This window comes from Vipera ursinii (assembly GCF_947247035.1).
Source record: "Vipera ursinii genome assembly, chromosome: 5".
Classification (NCBI taxonomy): Eukaryota; Metazoa; Chordata; class Lepidosauria; order Squamata; family Viperidae; genus Vipera; species Vipera ursinii.
This window is the reverse complement of record NC_139518.1, coordinates 22,373,958-22,397,973: the sequence shown is the minus strand read 5'-3', so window position 1 is coordinate 22,397,973 and position 24,016 is coordinate 22,373,958. Positions and strand designations below refer to the sequence as shown.

Sequence of the window (24,016 nt, the reverse complement as noted above, 5' to 3'; positions counted from 1 at the left end):
TTAAAAAAATACTCAAGAACTTCTGTAAAATCCTGAATATATTTGTAGCATGAGCAATACTATAAGGTCCAACTCTAGGTCAGGTGTCTTCAAACTTGGCCCTTTTATGACTTGTGGACTTCAACTCCCAGAATTCCTCAGCCAGAGTTGAAGTCCACAAGTCATAAAAGGGCCAAGTTTGAAGACAACCTGACCTAGAGTTGGACCTTATAGTATTGCTCATGCTACAAATATAGGTTCAGATATGAATAAGATTATTTTTCAAAATATTTTTTTACTTTTATTTTCAGATTAAATAACAGTATAGTCATTTAGATAAAACACATTTTTTTTCTTTTTCTTATAGTTATTTATTGACAAGGCAGAAGCAGAAGAAAGATGGTTCCAAAGGCTGATGTCTCTTCGACAAGAGAGGCTAATGGGCAGTCCTGTGGCCTGAGTGAATTAAATAACAAACATACTTTCATTGTGTCTTCCATTGTAAAAAATTTCATGACACAATTGAATGTGTATATAAATATTGCCTAGAGTAAGGGTGGGGTGAAGGGAAGTATGAGAGGAAGTATATTTCTGGAATCAGCCAACAGATTTATGTCATATTAAAGGTATTAAGTGAAAGAATAAAGGCTATTGCTTTACAAAACAATTATTTGTAGAAATATTTTATGCCATTTATTTTCTTAGTGTATTCCTGTTATGGTTGAGATTCAAACTGCTCTGCATGTTATTTTATACTTGATGGGGCACTTCCGCTTCTCCCAGGGGCTGTTCCTCCATATTGGCAATTATGCATAAGAGACCTTAGCACTAACAATGTCTGAAGAGAAAGAAAGAAAAATATTATATATTATCTTCCTACCTAATAATGTTCTGTGACTGAAAGCTAGAACAACAATGAGGAAGCAGTTGTATGAGAAGTGAGATTCTGACATTATCATTTAATTATACAAATTGACTATAGATACTTTTTAAATTAATGTTCAGTGGATATAATATTCAATGCACCTCTAGATATACCTCAGGTAGAATGCAAATGTTGTCATCAGATTTTGTAAAATCAGTATTCAACAGAGGACATACACAAGATTTATAAATAATGAATTATATCCACTAAAATAAAAAAGGGAAAACCTGACTCCTAATCAGAAGATGCTACATGGTTTCATGAAATGCTACACGGACATGGGAAAAAAATGAATATGCTGAAAACACACTTAGTATGGAAAATATGCTGAGTGGGTGAGGAGGGGTTCAGACTGTGCAGCTTCATCTTTCTAGACAACATCTAAATATTTGACTAAAATGTGTCTTTTTATTTTCCCATATATTGGTGAACATAAACATTTTCAAAACATAAAACGTTGCCATGCTCTGTTTCATCACTTCAAACATCATCTTTCCTTACATTAAAGCTGAGTAAAAAGCTACAAGAATAAGAAGAAAATTGGTGATGCATCAGTGAATCGCCTGAATCATAAGTACTCTATTCTTATACATAGATATGTTGTTAAAAAGACTTACAAGAAGAAGATCGCAGAAGGAAAACCAAGACAAAGCTGGTAACAAACCTTCCCCCTCCCAGCCCCAGACTGAAAGGCCGTGAGATGCTAAAGTCCCTGCAGCTGTCCGTGATGGGTACGTGGCTTCTAAAACACCAGCCAGCCAGAAAGCTAAGGGGGCTGAAAAGTGGCTATAATATCCTCCCAAAATCTATAGCTGACAGCACAGCCAAACATGGGGCTAAGACTGTAGGCCAGTCAAACCTGCCTGTAATAACAACAAAGTGAATAAGAGACAAGGAAGTTTATGAAAACTCGGGAACTGGAGATAAGATTCCTTATAGAAATAAGCACTTTGATAAGTCAGTGTCATAAATGTTCTTCAGTAAGAATTGGTATTTTTTAAACAATAAGATCTTCCCTGCAAGAAGTCAAGGAAAAAAAAACACCCTCATTCTTGATTTATAGTCCACTCACTCACACACAGAGACATGCATACATACATATATACATACATACACACAAAATAAATCCAGATTTTTTTTAAAAAAAATATATTTTTAAAAAAATGGAATGACTAAGCAAGCAAAAGGAGAAAATCTAGAAAAATCTAGAATTTTGAAGCAAATGTTTGCATTTTAGTATCTTTTTCCAATAGAGTACATAGCATCTTATTGAAAGCAGTCCAAGCACTGCTAAGCTCTGAGGAATAAACTTGTGCACAAAGGTTGCTTTGGCATTTGAAGTGGCTAATAAATTGATTAAATCAATAAATGAATTTGTGAAGCACATGAACATCTTTCATTATTGTTGTATTTTGTCACCAAGTAAGTAGACTTCATAAAATCTGTCTGAAGACTCTTGAAAGAAATTACAGTGCTCTTTAATATACTTATTAACCTAATACTTAGTATTGTTTTCCCTTAAAAATACTTATATAAGAAATAACGAATGTTGATTAGTATCAGCTTTAAGGAGCAACTGAAGTCCATGGCAAAAATTTGCTTCATATTTATGTAACTATTAACATTTTTCTGAGAACTACATCACAGGCCGCTGACCTCTGACACAATATAATTTGTCATGACTGAAGTACATAAGCATTATTTATTTACTGTTACATTATTGATGATGTCTAATTCATGTGTGATAGATGGAAGGGACTTGCAAATGGAGCGTGTCAAAAACCTGTAGAAATCAATATTGAGTCTAACTGTAGTTAGTTTCATCATATTTTCAGAAGTTGTCACATTTAGAAAAACGAAAGCAGGACAAAGTTGCATGCAGTACACAACATTTCTGTAAAAGGTCAAACCTGTGCTGAAAAGACAAACATATCAATTTTAATACAACATTGATGGGTTTCAAAGACTAATAAAGAAACTACGTATATGAAGTCTACACTTGAATCATAATCTTTTTCTTAAGAGATAAATATGCAAATTGGTAAAACCTTAATTTTCAAAGTAAAAATTTGCAAAAAAAACAGGCTTACAGCAACCATCACAAGAAAACTGGCAATTGTCCCATTTGGCACATCCAAAAAAAGAAAGTAGGAACTACCAAGAGTAAAACTTTATTGAAAGATACATTTAGGCACAACAGAAGCAAAGTCAGTTCTGAGGTTTTCCCACAAAAACTCACATAGGTAAAACCCCCTTTTCACTCTTCGGCCACCCACAGTTCATTGTCCACCAATTACATTCAATATTTTTGTTGTGGAAAAACATTCTGCACTGGTAGCTCTTGAGAACTTGGCCTTGATGGGTATCTCCTCTCCACGGCAGAAAGCTCTCGTGCATTCCTTAGGCTCCCCCCCATCCTAGGAATTTACCAACCTCCCCCCTCCTGTTTCTGTTTGGCAAACTGCAAGCTGGAAATTGATACAGGCAATGAAGAATGAACTATGAAACTGGAATACAGCACGCAGAAGGCAATGGAAGCTTTGGGATTCCTCTAGTTTTCAGTCTTTCATAAATCATAATTTTTGTCAAAAGCTTTATGATGTTTTATACTGAGTTTCTTGATATGGGGGGAAATAGATTGATATCAACTTTATTATGGTATAAAAGGATTTTTTTGTGATTTTGTCCTCAGATATAAGTAAGACAACATAGTTTTTGCATTCTTAATACAGAACTCACAGTCTTCAGAAACCTAGAAAGTAATAAATGTTCAGCAATATTTTGGCAATGTCATGTGGGGAATTCATTGGAGAAAGCATTATGTTTGGAAGACAGCCCTGAGGGGAAACCAGGCTGCCAAAAAAGATGGTGGCTGGAGACTATCAAAGCTGACATCATAACCAGAGCATAAAACAACTCAAAGAAGTTGCGCAAGATTGGAAGATGTGAAGAGACCTGGCCCATGGAATCAGTCACAACTGAATGGATAACATCAACATCAATGATCTATAACAAGTATAGGTGCAAAATGTTATCTTCTGGTAGCACTTGATTTTCCAGAAAAAAATGGTCCAGAGGCCAGGCATGGTTTTTTTTCCTCTCCCTCTTTGTAACTTTTCTATTAGGCATATTCTGTAGTTGATTTCCACCTCCTGCTTGATTCTTGTAATGCTTACTAAGGTAATTAACAAAACAAGATGTTATACATGTCACAATTCCTTGGAAAATCATGAGTATTTACTATATCTTGGGGGAAGGGAGGAACTACTTTCTATATTGCTTTAAATTGTGACGTGTGTTGGCACAATCTTATGCCCTATGTTTCCTTGCACTAAAATAACAGAATATAGAAGATAAAACTTTTTTACTGATGCAGGCTTCTGATACCATCACATCCACCTATTTACCTGTGTTCTAGCATGCTCCTAACATTTAATATCCCATTCTCAGTGCTAAGGAGTTTGCATCTGGATTGAGAATGTCATTATTTCTTCTTGCAGAATTCTGTTGTTTTAAACGTACTCTTTGGGAGTGTTTTTTTACTCACCATTTCCTTAGAAGTTTCGTTGTCCTAAACTGATCTCCCAAAGTGAATGATTTCCTTTCTTTTGTTTTCTAGATACATTCTATCACAAACACACAGCATTTACTTCTTAATAATAGTACAGGTGTGGCTTCATCTTTTTCTGTGCCCATTTAATTAAAAAAAAGCTTTCAATAGTGTTAGCAGAATTGTTCATGTTTGATCATTTCACCTCAACTTATATGCTTTACTCTCTGGCACTCTCCCCCCCCCCCGAGACACACACACACACACACACACACACACACAAAGAGGAATATCTCAAGTGGCAGTAGGAAATATTTATTATGAAGAAACAAAATGCATGTAAGACAATTGCTTTTTCAAGGGTATTATGAAACCAAATCATATAAAGAGCTTAGACAATTTTATCCAGGTTAAGTATCCATGTCTAAAATAAGACCATCAACACAATGCATTGTTTAAATATTTCACAAACAAAACACATTTTAAAATACTCTATGCAAGTATTTATCCCTAAAATGCTATAAAATCCTAAAGAGGAGTCAAACAATTTTATTTTCAAAGCTAGGAGGTGTGAAATGAGTAGAGTCTTGCACCCAAATGGATCAAGAATAAGAACCAAAAAGTTACATAAAAATGATCAAAGACAACTTTATCATACTTATGCATACATTAAAAGGAGACCACCCCACCCCCCAAGAGAGTGTTGCTTTGCAGCTGATAAGGAAACAAGATATCCACAAAGGGAGACACAGTTATTCTTCATGGTGTGAAAGCATTACTGACACATTATTTGAAATGGAATTTAGTAGCTTTGATATATATTAGAAGTGTCAACATTTTAATTGTTATTTTAATAAATTCATCCTGTACTGTGGAAGGAGGGAGACAGATAAGGAAGCACCCATTACACAGCCTTGAATTTATGTATCTGCTAAGGCATACATTCCATAGGCATTTAACCACCTGGAAATAAATTCACATTTGTAGTATATTGTTGGTAGTTACAATTTCTTGGAATTATGGTATCCTATAAACCAAGGGTGTCAAACAGCCGGCCCATGGGCCGGTTGCGTCATGCCAAAACCGTGCCCACCCCAGCTCCAGCAATGGGAAAAAAGTTGTGATACATTGCAAGACGTCACCCTTGCTATAACCCAATGAAACCTATTCCAAGCATCCTAAGCAAGCTCGTATATCCAACTGCAAAGATCACAAAATAGGAATAATTTGTAATACAAGGCAAGGACAATTAAAACCACTGTGTGGGACAAACAGGTAGATAGAACATATCCAAGAGCATCAATTGGCAGCTAAAAAGACAGGATAAGAACTCTTAAATTTAACAACATCTTGGCAAGTTCAAACAATTTCACCTGGAAAGGCAGTAGATATTTCAGACTAGGATCCAAAACGTCAGAAGATTCCTACAAGGTTGTCGCTCTGAACACAAGCCATTAACAGACATTGAGATAGGTTTCATCTGTAAACATTCAAAAAAGGGAACAACCAAAGATCAAAGAAATATATATATGCAGCCCTAACACATCCTTCCCATCACACTCCTCTTAATCAGTCTCCAAATAAGTAGGAACCAGCACCAGAATAAGTTTGGTCTAGTAATTGGGTTTCCATGCTAGAAACTAGGAGAGTGAGTTCTAGATCTGCACTAGGTATGAAAGCTGGCTGGGTGATCGTAAGCCAGTCACTGTCTCTCAGACCAACCCACCTCACAGGGTTATTGTTGTGAGGAAAATAGGAAGAGGAAGGTGTATTAGGTAAGTACACCATCTTGAGTTATTTATAAAAATAATGAAGGCAGGATATAAATAATACGTGTATAATATGAATCATAAGTCAAAATGAAGATTATGACTTTTTAACTATTAAGAATATGATCTTTGTTTAGCAAACCAAATGAAAACATAGATATTAAAGCCTTATGTTAAGGAAAAACCCAAGTTTAGATATGGTACAGGGCCATAATAAAAATTATAATGTATGGATAGTTTCAAGATTGTATCAAATCTATTTTGTTTTCAAACATCAAGTAATTTTTTACGTTAGGCCATACTCCTACAACTCTTCCTGCCATTCATGCTCTGAAAATCAAAATTTATTTGAATTCTTAGACTTTTGGACTGGACTACCTATGTATACAGTAGCTCATTTCTGGCCAAACTTTTTTTGGATGTGGAATTGGGGAAATTTCATTAAAGACTGATAAGACCTCAAAGACCATCTGCCCAATTTGGTATAGCTATCAAACAAGTATTTCTGGTGCTGGTATATGGGTCCTGCTTACTCTGTTAGTTCTATCTTAAACCAGAAGATGGCATCCAGCAATACAATTTTTAGAGTGTTTGCTTTTAGCTTCTCAGAATGCATTAGACTATAATATAACATTCCAAGGATTTACCCTTGGAAAACAATTTGCTGTTTCTACTTCTAAAATCATCCTGGTTGATTAAATTGGTATGAAACACTTTCATTTTTTTCATGAGTTCATGTTATGTTACTTAATTAATCACAATTAAAATTAAGCTTAAACAGAATATAGTATATACCTTAGCAAAATACACAGACCTAACCAGTGTCTTCCATTTACTTTTGTGAAATCAAGATTATTCATGTGCTTTTAGGATTAAAACATTTATATTATGGATATAAATATAAATACATGGATAGATGAACTGTTGACTAGTTCTATAATTATTTTTTAGGAGTATTTGCTTACACCAATCCAATCTGAAGTGAATGAGTTGTGCTAAGGCACATCATATTAACCTAAAGACAGTTTTTTTTAAAGTTCAATATTTCTAATGCATTTCACTTTTTCTTTTGGATTAAAACTGCATAATGATGACAGCCTCTAGATAATGCTTATGGAACTGAGCAATATTATAGTAATGCAAACAATGCATCAATACTGTAACATGTGTTTTTGTTCTTGATTAATGTGCTTAATGAGGCTGCCATATCTGAACCAGATTTAAATAGCCATATCATGGAAATGAATAAAAATTAAGAAGGTAAATTAATTCCTAAGGGGAATCACACCAGAACTCATTAGTTCAGGAATAAAAATATCTCAAAACTTTTAATTAAAGATATTTACTGTGAATGAATACCATTTGGCAGGTTTCTTCAGACTATAATCTCATTTATAAAGAAGTATTCATCTATTACTGGCAACAACATTAATCTAATTTGAAATGCCCTCCAGACTGACAATCCTGTAGCAGTATGGTGATTTCCTCCAAAATCCTTTTTATCTTTATAAAAAAAACTTTAACTCAATCAGACAACAATCATAAAAAGGACAGAGCAATTAGAGACATCACTCTCCAAAATGAGCTTCTGACATTAGTATGCTAGTGAGCAGCTTATAATGAGCTGCTTTTTAAGCAGAGCTGTTCTTGCTATTAACATCTACACAAATTAAGAGTTCCTAAACCTCCCCTTTCTTTATGCAACAGTAAATTTCCATAGACTTTAATGAATTGTGAAGGAGATTCAATCTTAATAGTTTGGTATTTTTTAAAGATGAAAAGTGGATAGAAATCTTATTTATAAATAAAATTCCTAGTGAATGTATATTGAATAGCCTTCTGGTATCCACATATGCCCCTTGTAGATGGCACTACATATGCCCTGTGTAGAGGGCACCACAGATATTTTTAAGATAAGCATCCTTGCCTAAGATCATCACTATATACACACAGGGATGGATGGATGACATAACATTGCTTTGCATTGCTTTGATATGATTGTATGATGATTTGCCAATCCAATGGGCTTGCACATATGGACCCAGATTGTTGGGGGCAATTAAGCTGACTTTGTAATAATGCCGCTTGGTGGGTGTATGAAAGCCCTAATAAGCAGGCATATACATAGAATGAAGGCTACTGCTAAGCTTGTAAGCCGCCCTGAGTCTTCGGAGAAGGGCGGGATATAAATGGAATTAAAATAAATAAATACATAAATAAATAAATAAATAAATAAATAAATAAATAAATAAATAAATAAATAAATAAATAAATATGTATATATATTTATGAATGATGTATCATCCATAAACGTTCTGTAACCTTTACATTAAATAAAGTAAATTAATTTGCTGGAGCTCAAAACTGGGTAGATAGTTTTTCAAGAATATATTGGATCAACATATATTAGTTTGGAATTTTAAGACAATGCATCAGCCAAAGTTTTTTTTTATTAAACTCAGATGAATGCATTCTCAGAATTTCAACTGGACATATTGTTTTTAATTCATAAAAATAGAATTCATTGCTATGGTTAAGTGTAACTAATTCCTGTAGCTTGGGTGGACAGGTAAGACTGTAAACTAAATCCAAATTATTTCATTTCTTGTGGATCAATTCATTTAGCTGTTGATGGACTCCAAGAATATCCCTACCTCACAATTTATAACACTGGTTAATACTGGCATTCCCTGACTCCCACCCTTATTTTGAGTGAACACAATGGCATGAAAAGTACTGCTCCGTCCACCAATTTCGTGCGATCCCTGATGTGCTTAGTGATATCTATATTCAAGAAAGAAAAATATTGCACTGAGGTAAGCTCAGGGAGAACTGAGTTGTAATGGAGGCCTTTGTGGAAAGAAGACAGGTAGACAACTGTCAAGTGTGAAGAAAATAGAAGGAACAGGGGAAAAATACATTTTGAAAGGAGAGTACTGGCAACAAACATTAGGGTGCAGGAAAAAAATGACTACAGGAATTATTCAAAGCAGAACACTTAGAGGCAAGAGGAAGGCAGGTAGGTGTATATAGCCTGGTTGGAGAGGTTGCAAGAGGCTGAAGGTTGAGAGTTATAAACTGCAGATGTGATTCAAATGGACAATATATGAGAATGGTAGATAAGATCAGAGGAAGTAGAGAAAGCAAAATATGGATGAAAGAGATAAAGGAATGAGTGAAAAACAGAAACTTCTGCATCATCACCACAATTGAGAAAATAAGGAGTGGTGCTACAGAGGGGAAGGGAGTACTGTTATCCCTACTGAAAAAACTGTCACTGAATGGAGAGTACATTTGGCCTCTTCAAGACCAAAAGGAAGTGCTGAGGAAAAAGTTCTGAGGAATTCTGATTGAGGACAAGGGATATCGTGTTCTATTATGTTGGCCGGGAGAGCAATATTAAATGCATCGTTTATACCTACTTAACTCTGGGTACATGGGTAGGAAATGCTAGGATGGAGTACTTTTGACAAATGGAAATGGAATAGTTATTTGAAAATTATGAGAATGGGGACAGGGGAGGGGAGAATTGTTCTCTGTTAACTGTTTCCAGAGCTCTGTTCTACAATCGATGAAAGTGGATGTAAGTGTTGATACCTGAGGCTGGAGTACAGGAACAAATTACAAATTCTTCTGGTATATTGCCCACATTTCTGTTTGGCAGCTTCTCCACCTAAGCGTGTTGAGCTCATCTTCAAGCTGGTGTCGAGGTCCACATGGCTATTGCAATATGAAACTTAATTACCCATGCTGTTGAGATTAAAGGTTGCTGAGTTGCTGAATTTCATGACAACCATAACAATCTTATCCATCTGATATTGTATCTATGTTTGTGGGGATATGCCTGGATCTGATTTTCATCTTGGAACATTTAGAGTGAAGGCGGAAAACTTAACTATAGTACAGAACAGTTTCCCTACTGTTCAGCTTCAGGCTAGCCACTGCACTTGTTATCTGTAGGGGCGATACATTCAGGATCTATTTTCTCAATGTTATTGTCTGCAATTCTTCCATTGACACTGGTTAACCTCCAGAAGAGAAAGCTGCCTAGGGTACATCATAGGATTTATACTTGTGCAAAGGATTCTTCCTGTCTTTTGGACCCACACCCTACTGAGGTGGGGCAAAATAGGGCAGGGAGTAGATCTTCCTTTGGCAGGGTAAAAGGTATGGAAAGGATCTTGCTTATATAGTTGCTTACATTTCTCTATATTTGGACACCACAGCCAGAGTATCAGAGGATTTAACCAGAGACAATGTCTTGCAGTGTTCACTGGGATTCTTTCAGTCCTGTGGACCCTTAAGATGCAGACAAGGTCCTTGACAGCTTGAGTTGAATTCCGCCCTGCCTGACTCCTTTCAGTTGTCAATGCGGGGTAATGAAACAAAAATATTCTCACAAAAAAAAAATTGCCTGGTGGCAGTACACTCACTAAAGAAAATTTCAGGGCCTGTGGCCAACAGTTCCAAACCTTTGCTGGGTTTTTCCCCAAGCTTATATGACTATTAATCACAGAAGTTGTGAATGCTTCAACACTGGAAGTTTTTAAGAAGAGATTTGACAGCTAATTGTCTGAAATGGTGGAGTTTCCTGCCTAGAAGACCTCCAGGTTCTCTTCTAACTCTGTTATTCTATTCTGTTCTATTCTATTCTATTCTATTCTATTCTATTCTATTCTATTCTATTCTATTCTATTCTATTCTATTCTTTGTTGTTGTTAGCTGCGAAGTCGTGTCCGACCCATAGCGACCCTATGGACAACATTCCTCCAGGCCTTCCTGCCCTCTAACATCTTCTGGAGTCCATCTAAGCTCACACCTACTGCTTCAGTGACTCCATCCAGCCACCTCATTCTCTGTCGTCCCCTTCTTCTCTTGCCCTCAACCTTTCCCAGCATTAGGCTCTTCTCCAGTGAGTCCTTCCTTCTCATTAGGTGGCCAAAGTATTTGAGTTTCAACTTCAGGATCTGGCCTTCTAAAGAGCAGTCAGGGTTGATCTCTAGGACTGACCGGTTTGATCGCCTTGCAGTCCAAGGGACTCGCAGGAGTCTTCTCCAGCACCATACTTCAAAGGCCTCAATTCTTTGGCGCTCAGCCTTTCTTATGGTCCAACTTTCACTTCCATATATTGCAACTGGGAAGACCATAGCCTTGACTATACTCACTTTTGTTGACAGGGTGATGTCTCTGCTTTTTAGTGTACTGTCTATTCTATTCTATTCTATTCTATTCTATTCTATTCTATTCTATTCTATTCTATTCTATTCTATTCTATTCTATTCTATTCTATTCTATTCTATTCTATTCTATTCTATTCTATTCTATTCCCAAGATGAAGTGATAACCTTCCTGTACATCCAAGAGTTCTGCAAAACTTTCATATACTACCAGAAGGAAAGGCTTACATTAGATAAGATCTACATTTCTACTTTGATTTTATGGTTTACTAGTCTGCAGCTGAGAAAAACATAAAACACTCATCTTCTGAAATCAAACAATCCCCCTTTTTTCAGACATCCCTGAATTTAGTTATTCTTGTTTAAGTTCTAATTTCTCTATTTGCCTCCTACTAAAATGTATTTGAATAGTGTTGCAAAGGGAAAAGGTGCATGGAGTGAATATCTATAGTGTTTATTTAGTCAGTAAATAATCACTCCCATGGTAAACCAAAGGCCTCAAGTTCTACAGAGAGAAGTAAGTTTATAGTAACATCTAAGTGAAGCCTGTTTGTTCTACTCTGTTTGTTCTATTTTGATTTACTCTCAGTCTCCAGATATTAAATACAAATGAGCCTTCCATGCAATATTTATTCAACTAACTCAGTGTAAGGGACTATAGAAATGATATAACTTGGCAGTAGCAAATATTCCACAAGAGCATTCCAACTGCGGGTAACATATCTCTCAAACTGAACTAATTTGTTTGTTTCAAGAGGGCATGAACGATAATTAATTAAAAGATTACTGTAAATAATGCAATGAGAAGCACCACAAGTTTAATTCTAATTAAAGTTTAATTTAATATTAATATTTCTTTCTAAAGAAAACACTATTACCCCCAAAGCCCTTGTTGATCCTCCTCCTCTCCTCCTCTCAAATTAAAGGATGATTGGCATATATGGATGTACTATTTAGAAAATAACATCAAGAAATGTCTATTTTACTAGCTAAATTTTAGCATCCTATGGCACAGGATATACAGTATGGAAATATCCATGCTATTTATGCTAAGACTTTTCTTGCATGGAACAATTTATTTTGCTGATCTCTTTTACAGGAGCTGAACTGCTAACTCTATGTTTCAGTTACAGGCAGATTCATAAAAATGTTGGGATGAATTTCACAGTTTTGAAGAATGTTGATGTTCTAAAGCAAGGGTCTTCAAACTTGGCCCTTTTATGACTTGTGGACTTCAACTCCCAGAATTCCTCAGCCAGGCATGCCTGGCTGAGGAATTCTGGGAGTTGAAGTCCACAAGTCATAAAAGGGCCAAGTTTGAAGACCCCTGTTCTAAAGGTTTCTTTCATTGGAGTTTGCTCTTCTAAAGATGTCTTTCCTTTCCATAGATAGGCTATGTGATTGGCTAGTTTTGCTGTCATGGCAATGGTTTGTCCATTGCTTTGTTATTTCTTCATGCATTCCAAAATTAAATATATTTATTATTATTTTATTTTGGTTTCCTTATACTTACTGCACAAACTGAAAAATAAAGGTCCAGGGACTGCCTTATAATAGCAATAGAACTTAGACTTATATACTGCCCCGTAGCACTTTACAGCACTTGCTGAGTGGTTTACATTGTCAGCCTATTGCCCCCAATGATCTGGCTCCTCATTTTACCAACCTCGGAAAGATGGAAGGCTGAGTCCACCTTAAGCCCCATCAGGATTGAACTGCAGGCTGTGGACAGAGTTTGCCTGCAATACTGCTCTTAACTACTGCTCCACCAGGACTCCTATATAATCTATAGTGGAATATTTTGCATTAAGGACTTACAAGGATAAATGTGGCTAGGGTCTTAATGAAGTGGAATATTTTAACAGTTGTTTACTTACTGAATCTGTGTAGCTGCACATTTCAATCATGTGATTCTAGATGGATCACAATACAAAAAACAAAACACAAGATTTCATAAAAATAATATGACATAGCCAAGGCTCTTAAAAACTGTCTCAAGTGCCAAACTAACAATATGGTCCCAACCCTGAGGGAAGACCCAGGTGCTGAAGGCTTTCTGGAAGGCTAGCAGGATTGCTAGATCTCAGGGGAGGGGGTTGTTCTAGTAAGTGTCGTGACAAAGAAGACATGGTTCCTGCACCTCATTAGTTGATTATTTCACAGAAGGGATCTGCATGTGCCCACCCGCTTGGATCTGGTGAGAGGACTACCGCAATTGGGGATTATACTTAAACTCTATTAGAATTCTGTATACCTTATCCAATCTATAGTGCTTTGACTTGTACTCTTAATGAATTATTACAAAATCTTCATGGGCCCCTTTATGAAAAATAAAAAAGGCTTGGATGTCACTATCTTATTTACAAAAATATGTGGTATCCACCAATTGAGTTCTGTTCTTATTGCTAGCTATTTGGAAGCTTACTCTAAATAAGTGCTTCTCAACCTTAGCAGCTTGAAGATGTATGGACTTCAGCTTCCAGAATTCCCCAGCACACACATTTTCAAGCTGCCAAGGTTGAGAAACATTGATCTACATCATTTAGTTGCAAATCAACTATCCTTTTTATGAGTTACTTTTGTTCTTTTCTCTGTTTAAGCTTTTGGCTTGTTGTTGCTCATTGGTCCAATTGTTTTCAACTCTTTATGACTGCACAGACATCCTTTTCTCACGATTGCCCTTCAAGTAACTGCTTCTTTGAATTCTCCTAAGTTTCTGCTTATGTCATCAGTGATAATACTGTGTGCTGCTACCTTGTCTTCTATTAGTTTTTTAAAAAACTTCTTTCCCTTTTTCCAAGCATCAGGATTTTCTCTAATGAGTGTTGCCCCTCACATTGTTATTCAAAATATATAAATCATAGCCTTATTATCATTATTCGTTCTAATGAGTACTTTGCTTTTAGTTCATGTAGTACTGAATTATTTGTTCTTCTTGCTGTCCAAGGTACTCTCTCATCTCTTCTATTCTTTTCTGGACTCCTGAACAAAATTCTGTTCCTCTTCTTATTCTGATTAGCATTAGCATTCTGATTCTAGAGATCCATTTCCCATGTCCATCTTGCCTATATTCTAACACCATGATTAAAATCAATAAAATAACAGTCCCCCACCCCTTCCAAAGCTCTCTGCTTGAATACATCAACTTCTTTCCCACAAATGCCTCTAGAGAGTGTTGTTACTAATGGAGTTCAGAAGTATTTGAACAATGGTGCTATTGCAACAACCTTAGCCAGCAATTTTGTTTACATTTCCAATTGACCTAATTGTGTGGAATAAACTACAAGTAAACATATTTGAACCTAAGGAATATATCCAGATTTGAAACAGACTAAGAGCTGTTTTGTAGGCTTTAAACCAGGGATGGTGAATCTGATATGTCAAACATTTGGAAAACATCTGGTATGTCACCATCTCCAGCCCCCAAACAAAAGAGAAACAATTCTTTACATACCGTATTTTCCAGCGTATAAGACGACTGGGCGTATAAAACGACCCCCTACATTTCCTGTTAAATTATAGTTATAGTTATAGTTTATTTGATTTATATACCGCCCTTCTCCTTGGTGGGACTCAGGGCGGTTCACAGGGCATACATAAGAAACACTATACAAAAATTAAAAAGAATTAAATCCATGCCCAATTAAAAACAGAAGTACAGATTAAAAACAATTAAAAGCCCATAATCCCCCATCAGGCCAGACCAGCTAATTCGAACAGATGGGTCTTCAGGCCCCAACGGAAAGTTCGAAGGTCTGGTGCCATCCGGAGCTCCACCGGCAATTGATTCCATAAAGCCGGAGCCCCCACAGAGAAGGCCCTCCCCCTGGGGGCCACCAGTCGACATTCCCTGACTGGCGGCACCCTGAGGAGGCCCTCTCTGTGGGAACGCACAGGGCGGAGGGGAGTCGATGCCGGCAGCAGGTGGTCCCTGAGGTAACCCGGACCCATGCCATGTAGGGCCTTAAAGATCGTAACCAACACCTTGAACCTCACCCGAAAGACAACTGGTAACCAATGCAGCTCGCGGAGCAAAGGTGTAACATGGGAGTACCGGGAAACTCCCAAGACAACTCTCGCGGCCGCATTCTGTACCAGTTGGAGCCTCCGAGTGGTCTTCAAGGGAAGCCCCATGTAGAGAGCATTACAGTAGTCAAGGCGAGAGGTCACGAGCGCATGAGTGACTGTACACAGGGCATCCCGGTTCAGATAGGGCCGCAACTGGCGCACCAGGCGAACCTGGGCGAAAGCCCCCCTAGTCACGGCCACTATATGCTCTTCCAAAGTAAGCCGTGAATCTAGAAGGACTCCCAAGTTGCGAGCCCTATCCACGGGGGGTAAGAGCTCACCCCCCATAGAAAGAGATGGAACATTTGGAATGTCCCGGGATGCCGGAATGCACAGCCACTCAGTCTTGTCAGGGTTGAGCTGAAGTCTGTTCCTCCCCATCCAGACCCGAACCGCCTCCAGGCAACGGGACATCACGGCGAGGGCATCACTGGGGTGGTTTGGGGTCGAAAAGAAAAGTTGGGTATCATCGGCATACTGATGATACCCAACTCCAAAACCACGAATGATCTCACCCAGCGGTTTCATATAGATGTTGAACAGGAGAGGCGAGAGAACCGACCCCTGAGGAACTCCACAAACGAGAGACCTAGGGGCCGATCTCTGCCCCCCTGCCAACACCGACTCTGAGCGTCCCAGGAGATAGGAGGAGAACCACTGAAGAACTGTGCCTCCCACTCCCAATCCCCTGAGACGCCGCAGCAAGATACCATGGTCGATGGTATCGAAAGCCGCTGAGAGGTCTAATAGGACTAGGACAGAGGAATGTCCCCTATCCCGCGCCCTCCAGAGATCATTCACCAGAGCGACCAATGCCGTCTCCATGCTGTACCCGGGCCTGAAACCCGATTGGTAGGGGTCCAGATAATCCGCTTCATCCAGGACCAGAGGGAGCTGATGCGCCACCACACTCTCAACAACCTTCGCAAGAAAGCGAAGGTTGGAGACTGGACGAAAGTTGTTCAAAACGGCTGGGTCCAGGGCAGGCTTCTTGAGGAGAGGTCTCACCACCGCCTCCTTCAAGACGGTGGGGAAATAACCCTCACTCAAAGAAGCAGATATAACCGCCTGGAGCCAGCCTCGTGTCCTCTCCCTAGCTGCATAAACCAGCCAGGAAGGGCACGGGTCCAACAAACATGTGGAGGAGCTCAGCCTCCCCATAATCCTGTCCACTTCATCAGGGGTCACAGAATCAAACTCTTCCCAGATAACATTGACAAGACCGCCCGTGTCCTGATCGCCTGACTCTGCCCAGCTGGAGTCCAAACCGGTCCGAATCCGAGCGATTTTATCCGACAGATGATGACTAAATTCCTCGGCACGACCTTGCAAGGGATCCTCCCTCACCTCCTGATTGAGAAGTGAGCGAGTCACCCTAAACAAGGCGGCCGGGCGATTATCTGCGGACGCGATGAGGGTGGAGAAGTAATTACACCTCGCCACCCTCATCGCTGCGAGATAAGACCTAATATAGGTTCTTAACCGCAACCGGTCGGGTTCGGATCGGCTAGACCTCCAGCAGCTCTCTAGGCCCCGTTTCCGGCGCTTCATCTCCCGGAGCTCCGCGGAAAACCATGGAGCTCGCTGGGATCTGCGCCGGGTCAGGGGCCGCAAGGGTACAACCCGGTCAAGTGCCTCAGTGGCTGCCCTTCCCCAGGCTTCCACTAAGGCATCAGCCGAGCTGTGAGCAGTGGAGGCAGGTGGGGACCCCAGCGCCGCTTGGAATCTATCAGGATCCATTAAGCGTCTGGGGCGGTACCATCTAATTGGCTCCGTACCCCCACGGCGGGGGGTGGCAAAGCGGAAGACCAGCCGCAGGAGATGATGATCGGTCCATGACAGGGGCATAATAAATGGAGAGCCCCCACCTAGATCATCCAACCACCGTCTAGATAAAAAAATCAGGTCAAGGGTGTGGCCTCCCTCATGAGTTGGCTCTGAAATTACTTGCGTCAGGTCCATGGCCGCCATGGAAGCCATGAACTCCCGAGCTAGCTCAGATGAACCTCCCAGGGATGGTAGATTGAAGTCTCCCAAAACTATAAGTTTGGGAAACTCAACCACCAAACCCGAGAGGATATCGAGCAGCTCGGGCAGGGCTGCCGCTGTGAGACTAGGCGAAATGTACACCAGCAGCAAGCCCAACTGCGCCCCAGGACCAAATCTCATGAAGAGAGACTCACACCCGACTATCTGAGAAACGGTGGCCTCCCGCGGACATAAGGTCTCCCTAATGGTAACCGCCACTCCCCCACCCCTACCTTGAGCTCGTGGCCAGTGTAGCACCCGGAAACCTGGTGGGCAGAGGTCAACCAAAGGGACCCCACCCTCTGGGCCCAACCAAGTCTCCGTGATGCAAGCCAGGTCCGCATGCTCACCCTCAACTAAATCCCTAACGAGGGGAGCTTTATTAACCACGGACCTGGCATTCAGGTACACCAGCCGGAGCTCAGGAGGCTGCACATCCCCGCTCCCGGGACCTCGGGGTTTGGGCTATACTCGCACACCAAATAAAAATTAAAATAATGCAGATTTGATTTTAATATGGTAATTTTAATTCAAATACTTATGACATGCAGGTACTTAGTAGGAAAACTGTCACTTATAAACATAAGGCTGTTTGTCATCAAACATGTAAACATAAAACAGTGCAAGTGGATTAAACTTTAATAATAATAATAATAATAATAATAATAAGAAGAAGAAGAAGAAGAAGAAGAAGAAGAAGAAGAAGAAGAAGAAGAAGAAGAAGAAGAAGAAGAAGAAGAAGAAGAAGAAGAAGAAGAAGAAGAAGAAGAAGAAGAAGAAGAAGAAGTTGGAAGGGACCTTGGAGGTCATCTAGCCCAACCCCCTGCTAAGGCAGGAAACCCTATACCATTTCAGACAAATGGCTGTCCAGTCTCTTCTTAAAAACTTCCAGTGTTGGAGCATTCACAGCTTCTGGAGGCAGGTTGTTCCACTGGTTAATTGTTCTAACTGTCAGGAAGTTTCTCCTTAGTTCTAGGTTGCTTCTCTCCTTGACTAGTTTCCATCCATTGCTTCTTATCCTGCTTTCAGGTGCTTTGGAGAATAGCTTGGCTCCCTCTTCTTTGTGGCAGCCCCTGAGATATTGGATCACTGCTATCATGTCACCCCTCACCCTTCTCTTCGTTAAACTACACGTACCCAATTCCAGCAACCCTTTTCCTATTTTCCTAATTCACTTTTTCACTTTTCCTAATTCCCTCTAAAGCTTTCCCTGCGCAGAGCCTTAAGTAACCCCAGCTGCCTGCAATTAGTGCAGGTTCTCATCCCACCAGGCTCAAGGTTGAGTCAGCCTTCCATCCTTCCGAGGTAGGTAAAATGAGGACTCAGATTGTTGGGACCAATAAGCTGACTTTGTAATAATGCTGCTTGTGGGGGAGGGGGTGAAAGCTCTAATAGGCAGGCATATACATAGAATGAAGGCTATTGCTAAGCACATTGATTTGTGCTTTAAATTGTAAGCCGCCCTGAGTCTTCGGAGAAGGGTGGGATATAAATGGGATTAAAAAAAAAGACCAAATGGGAGATCCTTTCCAGGTTTTCCAGCCAGCCCGCCCAGTTCCTGAGTCAAATGTGTCCTTAGAGCTAAGCTGGTGTTCTGGCTATGCATTCCCCACCTGCCTTTCAAGTTGCTCTTGCATTCCCCACCTGCCTACAGCTGCTCTTCAACTTTAGAAGGAAAAAAGCCCAGACCCCAGCCTGTAAAAAATCACAGACTGCAGCTTCTACTCCAATTGGTCCCACTTTCCCTGCGCAGACTAAATGGAAGATCTGCTCCAGGTTTTCCAGCCAGCCCTGTCCCTAAAGTTTCAGCACCCGGCGTATAAGGCGACCACTGACTTTTGAGAAGATTTTCATGGGTTAAAAAGTAGTCTTATACGCCGGAATCTACGGTATTTATTTATTTTAAAAATACAATCCAATCATGTATGTGATCCTCAGGATCTGCTGCACACCACTTACCTTCAGGTGATGTTCGTGTGTGAATATTTATGAAACAGTGACTTGTAATGAAATAGAGACTATATGTACTAGTAAGTAAAAGGTAAAAGGTTTCCCCTGTCCAGTCATGCCCTAGTCTAAGCGACAGTGCTCATCTTAGTTTCTTAGCTGAGGGAGTCATCTGAGAGAGCCAGCACTGTCCAAAGATAATTCAGTGGTCATGTGGCCAGCATGAATATATATCGAGCCACATAGAACACTGTCGTTGTTGTTAGTTGCAAAGTCGTGTCCGACCCATCGCGACCCCATGGACAACGTTCCTCCAGGCATTCCTGTCCTCTACCATCTTCTGGAGTCCATTTAAGCTCACACCTACTGCTTCAGTGACTCCATCCAGCCACCTCATTCTCTGTCGTACTCTTCTTCTATTGCCCTCAACCTTTCCCAGCATTAGGCTCTTCTCCAGTGAGTCCTTCCTTCTCATTAAGTAGCCAAAGTATTTGAGTTTCAACTTCAGGATCTGGCCTTCTAAAGAGCTGTCAGGGTTGATCTCCTCTAGGAATGATTGGTTTGATCACCTTGCAGTCAAGGGGACTCGCAGGAGTCTTCTCCAACACCATAGTTCAAAGGCCTCAATTCTTTGGCGCTCAGCCTTTCTTATGGTCCAACTTTCACAGCCATACATTGCAACTGGGAAAACCATGGCCTTGACTATACGCACTTTTGTTGGCAGGGTGACGTCTCTGCTTTTTAGTATGCTGTCTAGATTTGCCATAGCTTTCCTCCCAAGGAGCAAGCAGTCCCCATCTGTGGTGATCTTGGAGCCCAGGAAAATAAAATCTGTCACTACCTCCATTTCTTCCCCATCTATTTGCCAGGAATTGAGAAAGCCGGATGCCATGATCTTGGTTTTCTTAATGTTGAGTTTCAAGCCCACTTTTGTACTCTCCTTCTTCACCCGCATCAAGAGGCTCTTTAGTTCTTCTTCACTTTCTGCCATTAGAGTGGTATCATCTGCATATCTTAGGTTGTTGATATTTCTCCTGGCAATCTTAATTCCAACTTTTGATTCATCTAGCCCTGCCTTTCTCATGATGTGCTCTGCATATAAGTTAAATAGGCAGGGTGACAGTATACAGACTTGCCGGACTCCTTTCCCAATTTTGAACCAATCAGTGGTTCTGTGTCCAGTTCTCACTGTTGCTTCTTGACCTGCATAAAGGTTTCTTAAGAGGCAAATAAGATGGTCTGGTACTCCCATCTCTTTAAGGACTTGCCACACTTTGTTATGATCCACACAATCAAAGGCTTTAGCATAGTCAATGAAGCAGATGTTTTTCTGGAACTCCCTAGATTTCTCTATGATCCAGTGTATGTTGGCAATTTTATCTCTAGTTGCTCTGCCTCTTCAAAATCCTGCCTGTACTTCTGGATGTTCTCGATCCACATACTGCTGGAGTCTAGCTTGTAGGATTTTAAGCATAACTTCACTAGCATGTGAAATGAGTGCAATGGTGTGATAGTTTGAACATTCTTTGGCATTGCCTTTCTTTGGAATTGGAATGTAAACTGAACTTTTCGAATCCTGTAGCCACTGTTGAGTTTTCCAAATTTGCTGGCAAATTGAGTGTAGCACTTTTACTGCATTGTCTTTTAAGATTTTGAATAGCTCAGCTGGAATACTGTCACCTCCACTAGCTTTGTTATTGCTCAGATTTTCTAAGGCTCATTTCATTTCACATTCTAAGATGTCTGGCTCAAGGTCAGTGACCACCTCATCATGGTTATCAGGGACGTTAAGTTCATTCTTGTTTAGTTCTTTTGTGTAATTTTGCCACCACTTCTTAATCTCTTCTGCCTCTGTTAGGTCCCTGCCATTTTGGTCCTTTATCATGCCCATCTTTGCATGAAACGTTCCCTTCATATCTCCAATTTTCTTGAAGAGATCTTTGGTCCTCCCTATTCTATTGTTTTCTTCTATTTCTTTGCACTGTTCATTTAAGAGAGCATTATTATCTCTTCTAGCTATTCTCTGGAATTCTGCATTCAGTTGGGTGTATCTTTCTTCCTTGCCTTCCCCTTCCTTTCTTTCCTCAGCTATTTGCAAAGCTTCCTCAGAGAGCCATTTTGCTTTCTTGCATTTATTTTTCTTGGGTTGGTTTTAGTTGCTACCTCTTGTACAATGTTGCAAACCTCTGTCCATAGTTCTTCAAGCACTCTCTATCAGATCTAATTCCTTAAATCTTCATCAGGGATATGATTTAGTTCATACCTGAGTGACCTAGTGTTTTTCCCTTCTTTCTTCAATTTAAACCTAAATTTTTCAACGAGAAGATCATGATCTGAGCCACAGTCAGCTCCTGGTCTTGTTTTTACTGACTGTATAGAGCTGTGGTGGCGAACCTTTAGCATGTGTGCCACAGGTGGCACGCCAGAGCCCTCTCTGTGGGCACGCCCCAGTCCTGGGCCTTCGGCTGGGTTTTATAAAACCGTTTCACTTTAGGCCTCCGCTGCCATGTGCAAAACAAAAAAAAGGTTCAATCAATCAATTTCAACTTCTTGCAGGAAAAAAAATCTCGCAAAGTTGGAATTGATTGATTGAACTTTTTAGTTCCTCCCAGTCTGCCATTATCACTGCAGCCACACCCACTCAATGGGCCACACACCCAATGGGCTACGCCCACCCGGCACCACCATACATGTGGGTTTTGGGTTGCAGTTTGGGCACTCGGTCTCTAAAAAGTTCGCCATCACTGGTATAGAGTTTCTCCATCTTTGGCTGCAGAGCACATACTCAATCTGATTTCTGTGTTGACCGTCTAGAGATGTCCATGTGCAGAGCCATCTCTTGGGTTTTTGGAAAAGAGTGTTTGCTATGACCATCGTATTCTCTTGACAAACTTCTAGCAGTCTGTGCCCTGCTTCATTTTGTACTCCAAGGCCAAACTTGCCTGTTATTCTGGTTATCTTTTGGCTTCCTACTTTAGCATTCCAATCCCCCATGATGATAAGGACATCATTTTTTGGTGTTGATTCTGTAAGGTGCTGTAGGGCTTCATAGAACCAGTCAATTTCATCCTCTTCAGCACCAGTGGTTGGGGCATAGACTTGGACTACTGTGATATTGAATGGTTTGCCTTGGATTCACATTGAGATCATTCTGTCATTTTGGGGATTGTATCCCAGTATTGCTTTTCCTACTCTTTTATTGATTATGAAGGCTACTCCATTTCTTCTGAGGGATTCTTGCCCGCAGTAGTATACCTGATGGTCATCTGAATTAAATTCACCCATTCCTGTCCATTTTAGTTCACTGATTCCTAAGATGTTGATGTTCAGTTTTGTCATCTCTTTTTTGACCACGTCCAGCTTGCCTTAATTCATGGATCTTACATTCCACGTTCCTATGGAGAATAGATCTTTACAGCATCAGACTTTCCTTTCACCACCAGATGCATCCACAGCTGAGCGTCCTTTCGGCTTTGGCCCAGTCACTTCAATCTTTCTGGTGCTACTAGTACTAGCCCTCTACTCTTCCTGTCCATCTTGGGTGGCCCTGCACAGCATAGCTCATAGCTTCATTGAGTTATGCAAGCCCCTTCGCCAGACAAGGCAGTAATCCACAAAGGGGAGGAACACTGTTACCTTCCCACTGAAGTGGTACCTATTTATCTGCATGCATTTGCATGCTTTTGAACTGTTAGGTTGACACAGACATGTCAAACACAAGGCCCGGGGGCCGGATCCGGCCCGCGAAGTGGTTTCATGCGGCCCGCGAAGCCATCCTGGAAACAGTGAGGGAGCGGCCCCCACTGCCTTGGCCCTGGCCCAGAGACCCTCCTTCTGCCAGAGACCCTCAAATCTGTCCCACTCCTTCCCGGGTCCCCATAGGCACCCTTGATGCGAACGATGTAGAGCTGGCCACGCCCACCCAGTAGGCCATACGCACTCTAGCCATGCCCACCCAGTAGGCCACACCCACCCTGGCCACACCCACCCGGCCCCTTGAGGGCAATGCTGATGTGGCCCTCAATGAAATTGAGTTTGACACCCCTGGGTTGACAGGAGCTGGACAGGAACGGGAGTTCACCCTATCGTGCAATATTTGGGTCTCAAACTGCCTACTTTTTGGTCAACAAGCCTAGTGTTTTAACTGCTAGGCCACCGTGCCCTCACATAGTGATACTTTTCATTAATTATCACTTATTTTTTAAACAGAACTGGATATCTAAACATGTCTTGACTTGCAACTATAATTGACCCTGGGAATCACAGTCATAAGTTGTGGCAGTTGTTAAACCAGTCACCATGTGACTATGTCCAATTTTATGAACTTTTTTGTCGTAGTCGTAAAGTGAAGATGGCAGTCATAAAGTGAATGCAGCAGTCTGCAAAGGACATTTTTGTCAGAAACTGGAAATAAATTAGGGTGCCGTCGCTAGCGACCCCCAGGGGGAGGGCCTTCTCTGTAGGAGCGCCTGCCCTGTGGAATCAACTTCCCCTTGAGCTCCGGATGGCCCCGGACCTCCGGTCCTTTCGTCGCAGCCTTAAAACATTTCTTTTCCATCAGGCTGATCTGGAC

General features: G+C 40.6%; 1 protein-coding gene across 7 annotated transcripts in view; it reads left to right on the top strand.

Annotated features, from left to right (window-relative positions):
- Positions 1 to 2,119, top strand: part of RSRC1 (arginine and serine rich coiled-coil 1) — a 145,272-nt gene extending 143,153 nt beyond the window's left edge. For 4 of the 7 annotated variants that reach the window (XM_083363690.1, XM_083363691.1, XM_083363693.1 and 1 more), the window contains exon 10: positions 347 to 1,253. In XM_083363690.1, coding sequence (XP_083219816.1) covers positions 347 to 439 — 93 coding nt within the window. In that variant the 3' untranslated portion in view covers positions 440 to 1,253. Of the gene's footprint in view, positions 1 to 346; positions 1,258 to 1,412 lie in introns of those variants that run through there. The other 3 variants (XM_083363695.1, XM_083363696.1, XM_083363694.1) reach the window with 2 other exon arrangements.
- The last annotated feature ends 21,897 nt before the right edge of the window (positions 2,120 to 24,016 follow it).